Source organism: Chanodichthys erythropterus, chromosome 17 (assembly GCF_024489055.1).
Source record: "Chanodichthys erythropterus isolate Z2021 chromosome 17, ASM2448905v1, whole genome shotgun sequence".
Classification (NCBI taxonomy): domain Eukaryota; kingdom Metazoa; phylum Chordata; class Actinopteri; order Cypriniformes; family Xenocyprididae; genus Chanodichthys; species Chanodichthys erythropterus.
In genome coordinates, this window is record NC_090237.1 from 23,261,076 (window position 1) to 23,274,377 (window position 13,302).

Here is a 13,302-nt window from a genome sequence, read left to right on the forward strand (position 1 = left end):
TTCCCACAGTGGTGGCCCCCAAGCAGTCTCTGGTAATGGAACAGGATGTTATGACGCTCTTGCAAAAAGGAGCTATAGAAGGGGTTCTCCTCCCAGCAAACTGTCAGGGTTTTACAACCTATACTTCTTTGTTCCAAAGAAGGATGGAGGGTTATCCCACAGATCAGGTCCGAGGACTGGTTTGTTGTGATAGACCTGAAAGATGCTTACTTTCATGTATTCATCCATCCTTCTCACAGGAAGTTCCTCAGGTTTGCTTTCGGGGACAAAGCTTACCAATACAGGGTTCTTCCTTTCAGCCTATCATTATCACCCCGCATGTTCAGAAAGTGCGTGGATGCAGCGCTGGCTCCATTGAGACTCCAGGGCATCCGCGTGCTGAAATATATCGACGATTGGTTGATATTAGCTCAAACAGAACAGTTGGCAGTTCAACATCGAGATGTTGTTCATGAGTGGTCGCTCGGCTCAGGGTCTATGGGAGGACCATCAGATCTCCTGGCACATAAATCGGCTGGAGATGATGGCGGTGTCTCTAGAACTGAAACACTTCCTCCCAGACCTGAGGGGCCACCACGTGTTGGTCCGTAAGGACAACACAACGGTGGTCTCTTATGACCAGTCACTCACTGTAAAACAGTTTCAGAGACTGTTGGGTCTTATGGCAGCTGCATCCAACGTGATAACTTTTGGCCTTTTGCACATGAGACTCTTACAGTGGTGGCTCAGGACCAAGGGGTTTTCTCCGAGGGGAAATCCTTTTCGCAAGATCAAAAGTCACGCGGCGATGCCTTCGTGCTCTGGTCATGTGGAAAAAGCCTTGGTTCGTGTCCCAGAACCCATGTTGGGGACTTCTCGTCATCGCATAATGCTTAAGACGGATGCTTCCCTCATGGGCTGGGCGGCGATCATGAGTGGTCGCTCAGTTCAGGGTCTCTGGGAGGACCATCAGTTCCTGGCACTTAAATCGGCTGGAAATGATGGCGGTATTTCTTGCAGTAAAATACTTCCTCCCAGACCTGAGGGCATTAAAATGTGGGAGCAGACACCCTGTCAAGGCAGGGGCCGAGGCCCGGGGAATGGAGTCTCCACACTGAGGTGTGGAGCACACTTTGTAAAACTTTGGTCAAGCTGAAATCAACCTATTTGCTTCAGGGGAATCAACCCAGTGTCCACTGTGGTTCTCCCTATCTCATTCAGCACCACTGGGTCTGGATGCCATGGTACAGACGTGGCCGAGGCTGCGTCTGTATGCATTTCCCCATTCGCTCTGCTCCCGGGACTTCTGGAGAAAGTATGCCAGGAAGTGGTCAGTCTAATATTGATAGCCCTGTACTGGCCAACCAAAATATGGTTCTTAGACCTAGTGTCACTTCTAGATGGCTCCCTGATGGAGCTTCCTCTCAGGCAGGACCTCCTGTCTCAAGCAGGCGGCATGATAATTCATCCACGCCCAGAACTATGGTGACTGTGGGCTGGCCTCTGAGGGGGCCAGGCTCATAGATGCTGCTCTCCCAACTGAGGTTGAGGAGACCATACTCCACTCCAGAGCTCCCTCCACGAGGAAGTGTGTGTGGCCATTTTGGCCATACTCCTCTGGGGGATTCCTCGGTATGTCGAGACCCTCTTTTTTATACGCTTCCTTCGTGGTACTCTGAGGCTGAGGCCTTCAGTACGTACAAGGACTCCAGCCTGGGACTTGGCCATGGTATTAGAAGGGTTAGCCGAGGCTCCCTTCGAACCACTAGAGGAAGTTTCAGAGAAATTCCTCACCCTTAAAGACCATATTTCTACTGGCTATTTCATCTCTTAAAAGAATAGGAGATCTTCAAGCACTTTCAGCTGCTTCTTTGTGTTTGGAATTCGCACCTGGAATGGTCAAAGCGTTCCTGCACACTAGACCAGGCTATATGCCTAAGGTCCCCACCAACGTCCCAGGTTCCATCGTACTTCAGGCCTTCCATCTTCCTCCATTTACAACTTCGGATCAGGAGAAACTCACATATGCTTTAGATGCATATGTCCACAGACCAGGCTATATGCCTGAGGTCCCCACCAACGTCCCAGGTTCCATCGTACTTCAGGCCTTCCATCTTCCTCCATTTACAACTTCGGATCAGGAGAAACTCACATATGCTTTAGATGCATATGTCCACAGAGCTGCCCTGTGGAGCAAAACAGATCAATTGTTTTTGTGTTTTATGGGTCTCATTAGAAAGGAGGTCCAGCATCTAAGCAGAGAATGAGCAAGTGGGTGGTCGAGGCTATCTCACTTGCTTATGAGGGGGCCGGACAGCCATCTCCATTAGCTGTCCGTGTTCACTCGACTAGGGGTATGGCAGCCTCAAAGGCCTTAATCTCAGGAGTATTTATTAATGATATATGTGGTTCTGCTGGATGGTCATCCCAGCACACATTTATTGGTTTTACAACCTGGACGTAGGCTCCTCTCCGTGGTCCTCAGTTCTGTCTACAAGATAACAGACAGGTACTTGGTGATACGGCGTAGTTGGGTTAGCGTTCCCATCACGTCATTCGACGTAGCGTCGATAGTTCCCACGAAAGGGAACATCTCGGGTTACAGATGTCACCCCTGTTCCCTGAGTAAGGGAACGAGACGCTATGTCACGTTGCCGTACCCCCGGCATACCTGTGAGCGTCTTGCTTCAGACATATTCCAGAAGCTAGCGTTCTTTGTTCTGGGTATGCTTTAGGCGGGTGACGTCACGTTTTCTCATTGGTTGGATACAGAGGTGCTTCACCAACACAAAATGCAGATGGTTCCCATCACGTCATTCAACGTAGCGTCTCGTTCCCTTACTCAGGGAACAGGGGTTACATCTGTAACCCGAGACGTTTTCTCTCACCTGGAGAGTCATTTTTTTGAAGCCACCGCTTCATTGAGCTCCAGGTGTTCAGTTCCCCTGAGTGTTGTGTGAGCCTGCCTCCTTTCTTTAGAGTTGTTAGGCTGAAGTCTTTACTTTATTGAGCTCCAGGAAGTTCATGAGTGCGTGTATGCCAGCCCTTCTTTTGGGCTGCCCCAATATCCGGCCTAGGCTTGTACTCAGGAATACATCTTTTTGGAGGTGGTTCAGCTGTAGCTTTCTGCCTCCTAGCATGCAGTAGGAGTGCAGTGCTACTCCTAGGAGAGCCTCTCCAGCTTAAGACTAGCAGCTAGTGATCCTAGTACGCCTCCTCTCTTTGTGAGAGTCGTCCCCGGCCGGGACCCTCCTTCTGCATTAGTCTATTAATGCGAGTGGCAGGCCTTAAGCCTCCTCAATGTATCTATGTTGAGCTGAAACTCCTCTTGATATTAGAGTATAAGCGATATGCTGAGCTTCAGTTCCCTGGTGGTGTTAAGCACAAATAAATAGCCAGGTGTTGCAGACTTTCGTTGAAAGCCTCCCCTGTGGTTGTCCTTGAGCGTTGTTAGATTTCCTCTTGTTTAGAGAGTGGAAAGCACTATGCTGAAGTCTCCGCTCTAGAGCTTTGGTATTAGCTTTGTGTAGTTTGAGCTTGGAGCATCTCTCCACCAAAAGCTCCTTGAGTTTTTGCTCAGGTTTTTACCTTTGAGCCTTTCTCGGGTTAGCACACTTTATTGCCCCATATGTGCCCAACACCAGTGATGCTCAGGTTGAGTGTATCGAGTTGAGTACGCTCCCTTAAAGCTCAAGCATTAGCCTCTGGCCTGTGGCCGTGTTATGCTAGAGCAATAGGCCCTGACTGAGGCCTCCTCGTCAGCCCTGTCGCACAGTTTTGTACTCCCCTTGCTTTAAGGGTAGAAAGCGATATGCTGAGTACACGGCTCGTTATGGCAATGCAAATGAGTATTCCAAGCCTGCATACCTCTAGTGGCTATCTCTGCTGGAGTTAGATTTGCTACCAAGTAGTTGGCCCTCCTTGGGTCACCTTGAAAGCGATCCTCTGGGTTGAGCTAGGTTCCTGAGGGTCCTAGTTCTTTGGCATGCACTCCCCTCAGCATAGCGGCGTGGGTATTTCGTTCCCCATTAGCATTCTAGGATGCAATGCAAGTTCCCTTTTGAAAGGGAACATCTCATGTTCTTGGGGATTTCAGCGGGGCCCGTCGCAGGTTCGTGGGCAAGGAGTTCGGGTGGCGCCGGCAGGGCCAGACGTGTGGGTGAAGCCGGCAGGGCAAGACGCCTGAATGGCGCTGGCAGCGCAAGGAGTTTGAGCGGCGCTGGCAGGGCTGGAAGCGTGGATGGCGCTGGCAGGGCTGGAAGCTCGGGTGGCGCCGGCAGGGCGAGGAGCTCAGTAGGCGCCGGCAGGGCAAGACGCTTAGGCGGTGCTGGTAGAGCATGACGCTTGGGCGGAGCAGGAGAGACCTCTGGAGTGGTCTCCAGGCCCACAGCGGCCTCTTGAACGGCGTCAGCATCTTGAGGAGAGGAGGACGCCTTCTTCCTCCTCCTCCTCTTCCTCCGAGAGTGAGGCAATGGTTCACTGACTGGAGCGGTCTCTGGAGCAAACTCACTGGCTGAAGCGGGTTCTGGAGCGGACTCAATGGCTGGAACGCCCCCTACCTCCGTGAGCACCGAAGGGGCGGCCATCTTGCCCGTAGGCACTGGCAAAGCAGCCATCTTGTCCATCGCGTCCAGGGCGCTTAGGTGCGTTGCAACAGGCGAGCTTGAGAGCGTTGCGTCCGGCGAGCTTGAGAGCGAAGCGTCCGGCAGGCTTGAGAGCGAAGCGTCCGGCAGGCTTGAGAGCGAAGCGTCCGGCAGGCTTGAGAGCGAAGCGTCCGGCTGGCTTGAGAGCGAAGTGTCCGGCTGGCTTGAGAGTGAAGCGGCCGGTTGGCCTGAGTGCGAAGCGACCGCCGGGCTTGAGTGCGAAGCGGCCACCAGGCTTGAGAGCGAAGCGGCCGACTGGTTTGAGAGCGAAGTGGCCGGCGAGGACTTGGGGATGCCAGCTGCTCGGACTGTAGTCAGAGGAAGATCAGCCACACTGGAACGTAATCCTCTGCGCCCTTGGACGGATCCAGAAACATGACGTGGCTCTGGGCGATCAGCAGAGACATGACTCTGGGCGATCAGCGGAGACGTGACGTGACTCTGGGCGATCAGCGGCAACGTGACGTGACTCTGGGCGATCAGCGGCGACGTGACGTTGCTCTGGGCGATCAGCGGAGACGTGACGTTGCTCTGGGAGATCAGCTGGGGCATAGACTGGTGTTGTTGTGATGGTGGCCGCCATTTTGTGAGTGTTCTTTGATGCGGCGGCCATTACGTGATTAAGCATGGAGTTGCGTTCTTCTGCGACACCCACAGTAAAGGGAGATCCGCTCAGTAGTAAAGCCTGTTCAATATACTGTTCCAACGTCCCGTTTGGATCGTGTAGCGGCATGACAGCACTGAGCGGGTCAGATAGTCCACCGCGAAAAAATATCATTAGGCACTCCTCATTAAAACAGGTTAACGGTGCCAGTTCAATAAAGTCCATGACATAGTTCTCAATGGATCTGTCCCCTTGACGGAGACCTATTAACTTGGCAGATGGGTTCATATTTGTTGAGACAGGAACACTCACGGTAGCTGCTGGATCTTGGTAGTGGCGAAGTCTTCTGTAACGAATGGGACTCACAGGCAGGGGATCCAAATGCAGCATTTATTAGAAGTAAGAGTGGTCGTACAGGCAGGGTCAAAACAGGAACAAACTGGAACAGTGAGGAACAGGCAGAGTCGTAGTCAAGGGACAGGCAATGATCAGGACAGGCAGCGACGGGTCAAAAACAAGAAACAGGCAGGAACGATAACAAGCAGGCAGACAGGATAGAAACGCTCGGAAATGACACAATGGTAATCAAGACTTCGCAAACTGGTGGTGTGAGTGTGAGTCCTTTATAGTCCTGTTAATGTATTGCAGCTGGGTGTGGTGATTAGTGATAGTGATTGATGGAGTGAGTGCAGGTGATTGGCAGAGAGGATTATGAGTAATGTAGTCCGGGAACTGACAGGAACAGACGGTGATCATAACAATAATATTTGAATCACAGACTTGTCTAAATAATCTAAACGTTTTAGAGTCAGAGCAAACAATGACAACTTGTGGGCTGCTTTAAATTAAATAAGTCTGTTATGAATGCTTGTCCTTATTCTCTCATGTCACAAAGATCATTGGACATCTGCGTCATTTAATCCAAATATATCTACTGATTCGTCTCCTGAGAGCTTTCAGACAACACAGTGATGTAATACTTGTTGAGTAATACTTGTAAACCGCTTGTTGAGTGTTTAAAACATACAAAAGCAAATATTAAAATTACACATGAAAAAAACAAACATACAAAAAAATATGTATGCAAATGTATAGGGTGAGTGTTTGCATGTAAGGACATGTGTTGTCTTAGTCCTCTTTGTCTTCTTCAGCAGGCTTCCTGCTTTGGGATTGAAAAACAAAATCAAAGATTAGGGCAGTAGAAACACAAGTCTATTCTGATAAAGTATGATGACCATCACCTGTGAAGAGACGGTGCCAGCTCCTGCGAGGACTTCAGAAGACGCAATCATCTAGATCAACATTCACATTGCACAATCTCTATATCCTAATTTATTGTTAATGTAATTCATTTTCCAGGAGCTCATTACTTCTACCTTCAGTTAAACTGCTAACAGTGATTGTAATTACCTAAAATATATTATTTGCTAACTACATTCTTTAAATTGTAATGTTGACATCCATTTTCTGTAAAGCTGCTTTGAAATGATATGTATCGTGAAAAGCGCTATACAAATAAATTTGAATTGAATTTAATTGAATTGAAAGTACATTTTTATTTATTTTCTTTCTGGATTTTAGGATTGGATCTGTTATTTCCACATGATGACTGGTCTATGTATATTGTCAGTATAAACAGATCCTGTGCAGACCCACAGCATGCCCTCTAGCAGCCATCCAAAGTTGAGTTCTAAGGATTACACAATCATTAGTTTCTTTGTTGGTCAGTTGGTGTTTTACAGTTTTTCTCGATTGCTTAATATTGTGGATTTTTTTTTTTTTTTTTTAATAGTGAAATTCATAAATATTGTGTTTTTTGTTTTTTTGTTTTACTTAAATTAGGTGCATAATTTCAGATAAATGAGGCCTATGATTAATCAGATGCAAAAAGAAATACAAAACCAGTCCTAAATGAAAGGAAACAAGTTGAAAAAAAGATTGAATCATTTGGTGATTGTGACGACCCCTAATGTCTGTTTTAAGAAACACAGTTCAATTTGTGAATTACTTCAAATGACTGTCATTTGGAGACACCAGTCCTGGGTTAGACGCTCCTTTAAAAGAGCCCTTCAACTGAGTCAACTGAGGACTCGGGTTTTGGACTTGGTGTTTGCTTTGTATTTTTAATTATTTTCACATTTACACTTCAACACTATATTCAGCCATGCAGCCTTCATTACACACTGATATTACTGACCATTTCAGAGACATTGTTATTGTTATTGCTATTTGTTTCTGCTTTTATTATTTTATGTTAGTTTTTCTGTAGTGTTTCTTTGAGCCTTAACCTTTGGTTTTGTGTGTGTCCCTTGTTTTGTTGTTTCCCTTGAGCTATGGGTCGTAACAGTGCTAATATTGCATAATGAGAGATTTATAAGCAATTTTTTGTAGGCTGGTCATTTTTGACTGGGAACACCACAAGTGTTATAGGGTTTTCAACACAGCACAAGGGTTAAGAACTCACTATTAGTATACAGCCTATTAATATATTACCATGAATAGACTACTATAAATTAACTATAAATAGTTTGCAAATGACTTGTAAGTACTTTATCACTGTATTATTAAGATGTAAAAGTCTCCTTATTGTGCCACGGGTGTCTGTACACAGACAATCTGCATTATTCCTTCACTGGCCTTCTCCCTGCAACAGTTTGTGCATGCAAGCCTGTTTCTTTAATGATTATAGTATATACTGAACATTGAAGCATTGCTGTCCACATCTGCCTCTTCTGTTTTTATTACCATCATCTTTGCAATGTTTTTGCTGTTGTTCATTGTATTCATTAACTGTTATTAAAACATTATCTTTATCAAACCTGCACTTTGGTATTATTGTTATTCCTGACAGAAATTTTAACAATAAAATAATTCAAATTGCTTGCTTAAATATTTTGCCTTTTCAATTTGTTTTGTCTTTGGGTCAGTAACTAAGAACAACAAGACACAACAAACACTTGAAATCAGATGGATTCATTCATAAATAAAAAAATACATTTCACTGCTGATAACCAACACACGTCTAATGTGTCCACTCTACATTAAGCACACTGAATTTATTATCTGCTTGTACACTTTTATTTTCACATTATTAATACATATAGTTGTAATTTTAGATAATTTAATCCATAGAGATTGAAGAACACAAAGACGATCATTACAGTCATTTTGAAATGTTTGCTCTAATTGGTGCAGATCTGTTGTTAAACACTTTTCGGATTAAGTCTTTGATTTTAGCTGTGTTTAAAACATAAATGATGGGATTTAGCATTGGTGGAAGAGCAAATGAAAGAGATCCGCTGATGATCCTGGCATTGATAGAAGGTGCAGCAATCATGTTGCATAATATGGGAAGAAAGAATGATCCAACTACCAAAAGGTGAGAAACACAGGTCTTCAGTGCTTTAAAACGTCCTTCCCAAGATGTAATTTTACATAAAGCAATAAAAATGCCCAGATATGACAGGACTATAAAGAACGGTGGTGCTACAAGGAAAAAAGCTTGAATGACATATGCCATGAAAATATTAATGCTACTGTCATTGCATGGTATCCTCATCAATCTTCCATAGTCACAATACCAACTCTCTAACACAATGGATTTACAGAATGAAAGTCTGGTTATCAGAGATGTTGAAATTGTGTTCATAAAGGTGTTAAATGCCCATATTACTGAAAACACTATAGCCATGAACTTATTATTCACTATGGCATTATATCTTAGTGGCAAACAGATTGCAATGAAACGATCAAATGCCAGAACAACAAGAGTGTAAGTCTGCACAGTAATAAAGAAGTTCACAAAAAACATGCTTGCCAAACAAGCATTATATGAGATGTACTTGGAGTCAAAAAAAAAAATCTTCATTATGTTAGGGATCAGTGCATTAGTTTCACCAATATCAGCCAAGGCCAAGTTAAACACACCAATGTACATTGGACTGTGCAGGCTCCGGTGAAGAGCTATAATGAGAATGACTATTGAGTTCCCAATTATAGAAATAAAATATATGATAAATAAGAATATATAGAAATAAGTGCTGTACGATGAATCTGTAAGCCCAGTGATGAAAAAGTGTTCTGGATGAACAATCGAGATATTCTGGGATAAACTCATGGCATTTTAGCATTTGTTGTTTTGCACAGGCTGAAAATATAAATTACTATGAAGAAATAACCAAAATATGGACTTTACTAATCTCACACTTTTAATATCTATTTTCAAATGTTGAAATTATATTATGTAATAATATTTGAATCACAGACTTGTCTAAATAATCTTAAAGTATTAGAGCCAGAGCAAACAATGACAGCGTCTGTACACTTGTGAGCTGCTTTGAATTATATTAGTCCATTATAAATGCTTGTCCTTATTCTCTCATGTCGCAAAGATCCTTAGACACCTGCATCATCGAGTCCAAATATATCTACTTATTCGTCTCTTGAGAGCTTTCAGACAACACAATGATGTAATACTTGTACTGTATATTGAAGTAAATGTTCTGGCCACAGCTTTAGTTTTGATTAGGGTTGCCACCTTCAATACAGAAAAATAGATCCATAATTTAGTAATTATAAATTAAACAAATTGTAAATTGTCATTTGTTGTGAACAAAGATTTTGGCTTAAATATTTGTCATTGTTTGCAGTAACACCATCCTAACAGTGAAACCACACCTAAATAACTGTAAATGACATAATATCTGCAAACATTTCTTATTTAAGTAAAATACTTAACAACATTTTTATTATTGGTAAGTACATTTATTTATGTATTTATTTATTCATTCCATTTCTATATTGTCTATTGTTAATTCTATAGTATTGAATGATGCAATTATTTAAATTGGTTAAGTATAAGAAATAGTTGTTTATTTATCACATAGGTACTATATTTTGATTAAATATGTATTAAATATATATCTCTTATCTCTTATTAAAGTACTGCTTATGTGTCTGACTGTACAACTTAACCTAACAAATCCTACCATAACATGATTAATATAGATTATTAACATTATTTCTTAATAGGCAGCATATGAAATCTAACGTTATCAATCAAAAACTTGAGGTGATAAAAAAATAAAACATTACACTATCTGCCTCAGGAGAGAACCGGCGAGGCGGCGTCCCGCCCTCCTCTGACTCTGATTGGCCGTGATTCACGGCCTGTGAACCTGAAACAAACCAATCAAACCATGATGGCAGCGAGTATTACCCAATCAGGGGCAGAATCAGGATGTGTCTTCACACAATGCGGCTGGGGTGATTTGCATGGGATGCTGCATTATATCGCATATAAAAAAATGCTGCATATAAAATAATATTTTACAATACGGGACAAATCGCGTCCCGTATTGATTTGATACGGGAATCGCATCATTTTGACTGTAAACACGGGACAATTCCGTATTTCACGGGACGGGTGGCAACCCTAGTTTTGATAGACCTTTGGTTCACTGGGCACACAATTCCTCTTTGTGTTCTCATAAGTGCATATTATTTTACAGTAACTCATGAATATATTTAATGTTAAGTCTATGTGACAGCAACTGCAGTTCTGTTACGAATGGAGACTCAGGCAGGAGATCCAAGTGCAGCATTTATTTACAAGTGAGAGTGGTCGTACAGGCAGGGTCAATCAGGAGCGAACAGGAACAGCAAGGAACAGGCAGAATCGTGGTCAAGGAACAGGCAATGATCAGGACAGGCAGATATCACTCACAGGTCGGTATACAAGCAAGAGGTCGAGGCAGGCGGCAGACAGGGATAAACAGGGTAACAGTCCAAACGGTAACAGGCAGAACAGACAGGGAATAAACGCTCAGAAATGACACACAAGGAAATCAAGACTTCGCGGTGAGGTGGTGTGAGTGAAAGTCCTTTATAGTCCTGATAATGAGCTGCAGCTGGGTGTGGTGATTAGTGTGGAGTGATTGTGAAGTAAGTGCAGGTGATGAGCAATGGAGGATCATGGGAAATGTAGTCCGGGATGTGACAGGAACATGACAGGAACAGATGGTGATCGTGACATAACGCCCCCTCCCGGAAGGCGCGTCCTCGCGACGTAAATGGAACAGCTAGGGAGGGGGGGTGGGTGCATTGGGGACTGGTATGCGGACATGAACAGGGTCCCCAATGCAGGTTCCAGGAACTCGACCACCATGGCGGGTCAGGTGCTACGGGCAGCCACACTAGGTCAGGTGGCTCAGGCGGCCACGGCAGGTCAGGTGGCTCAGGCGGCCACGGCAGGTCAGGTGGCAAGGGCGGCCACGGCAGGTCAGGTGGCTCGGGCGGCCACGGCAGGTCAGGTGGCTCGGGCGGCCACGGCAGTTCAGGTGGCTTGGGCAGCCATGGCAGGTCAAGAGTCTCTGGCGACCACGGCGGGTCAGGTGGTCTGGGCAGTTCAGGGACCGCTGATGACCGCGGCCGTGCAGGGTTCCCACCCACAAACTCCCCACCCCTAGGTATACTGCCCCCCCCCAAAAAGTTCTTGGGGATTTCAGCGGGGCCCGTCGCAGGTTCGTGGGCAAGGAGTTCGGGTGGCGGCGGCAGGGTCAGGCGTGTCGGTGAAGCCGTCAGGGCAAGACTCCTGAGTAGCGTTGGCAGCGCGAGGAGTTTGAGTGGCGCCGGCAGGGCTGGAAGCGTGGCTGGCGCCGGCAGGGCTAGAAGCGTGGCTGGCGCCGGCAGGGCTAGAAGCGTGGATGGCGCCGGCAGGGCTAGAAGCGTGGATGGCGCCGGCAGGGCTAGAAGCGTGGATGGCGCCGGCAGGGCTAGAAGCGTGGATGGCGCCGGCAGGGCAAGAAGCACAGGTGGCGCCGGCAGGGCAAGAAGCACAGGTAGCGCCGGCAGAGCGAGGAGCACAGGTGGCGCCGGCAGAGCGAGGAGCTTGGGTGGTGCTGGCAGACCGAGGAGCTCGGGTGGCGCCGGCAGGACAAGACGCTTGGACGTAAGAGGGGGAAGAACAGAAGGAGCCTTCTTCCTCCTCCTCCTCCTCTTCCGAGGATGAGGCGATGGTTCACCGACTGGAGCGGTTTCTGGAGCAGACTCACTGGCTGAAGCGGGTTCTGGGGTGGACTCCATGGCTGGAACGCCCCCTACCTCCGTGAGCACCGAAGGGGCGGCCATCTTGCCCGTAGGCACTGGCAAAGCAGCCATCTTGTCCATCGCGTCCAGGGCGCTTGAGTCCATGGCAACCGGCGAACTTGAGAGCGTTGCAATAGGCGAACTTGAGAGCGTTGCAATAGACGGACTTGAGCGCGAAGCGTCCGGCGGGCTTGAGAGCGAAGCGGCCGGCTGGCTTGAAAGCGAAGAGTCCGGCGGGCTGGAGTGTGAAGCGGCCGGCGTTGGTTTCGGAATGCCAGCTGCTCGTGCCGAAGTCAACGGTGGGTCAGTCACGCTGGAACGCAACCCTCTCAGCTTCCTGACTGATCTAAAGATGTGACGTGACTCTGAGCGATCAGCGGAGACGTGACGTTGCTCTGGGCGATCAGCGGAGACGTGACATTGCTCTGGGCGATCAGCGGAGACATGAATTGTTGCTGTTGTGATGGTAGCCGCCATTTTGTGTGTGTTATCTGATGCGGCGTCCATTACGTGATCAAGCATGGTGTCGCGTTCTTCTGCGACACCCACAGTAAAGGGAGATCCGCTCAGTAGTAAAGCCTGTTCAATATACTGTTCCAACGTCCCGTTGGGATCGTGTATCGGCATGACAGCACTGAGCGGGTCAGATAGTCCACCGCGAAAAAATATCATAAGACACTCCTCGGTAAAGCAGGTCAAATGTGCCAGTTCAATAAAGTCTGTTACATAATCCTCAATGCATTTATCTCCCTGACGGAGACCGATCAACTGGGCGGATGGATTCATGGTGGTAATGACAGGAACACTCACGAAAGCTGCTGGATCTGTGTGGGCGAAGTCTTCTGTTACGAATGGAGACTCAGGCAGGAGATCCAAGTGCAGCATTTATTTACAAGTGAGAGTGGTCGTACAGGCAGGGTCAATCAGGAGCGAACAGGAACAGCAAGGAACAGGCAGAATCGTGGTCAAGGAACAGGCAATGATCAGGAC

General features: G+C 46.5%; 1 protein-coding gene across 1 annotated transcript; it reads right to left on the reverse strand.

The window, feature by feature from the left end:
- Positions 1-8,389: 8,389 nt before the first annotated feature.
- On the reverse strand, positions 8,390-9,343 carry LOC137004997 (olfactory receptor 1E16-like). The gene has a single exon (XM_067365738.1). It carries the CDS (start codon positions 9,341-9,343, stop codon positions 8,390-8,392), a length of 954 nt encoding a protein of 317 aa, XP_067221839.1.
- Between the last annotated feature and the right edge of the window lie 3,959 nt (positions 9,344-13,302).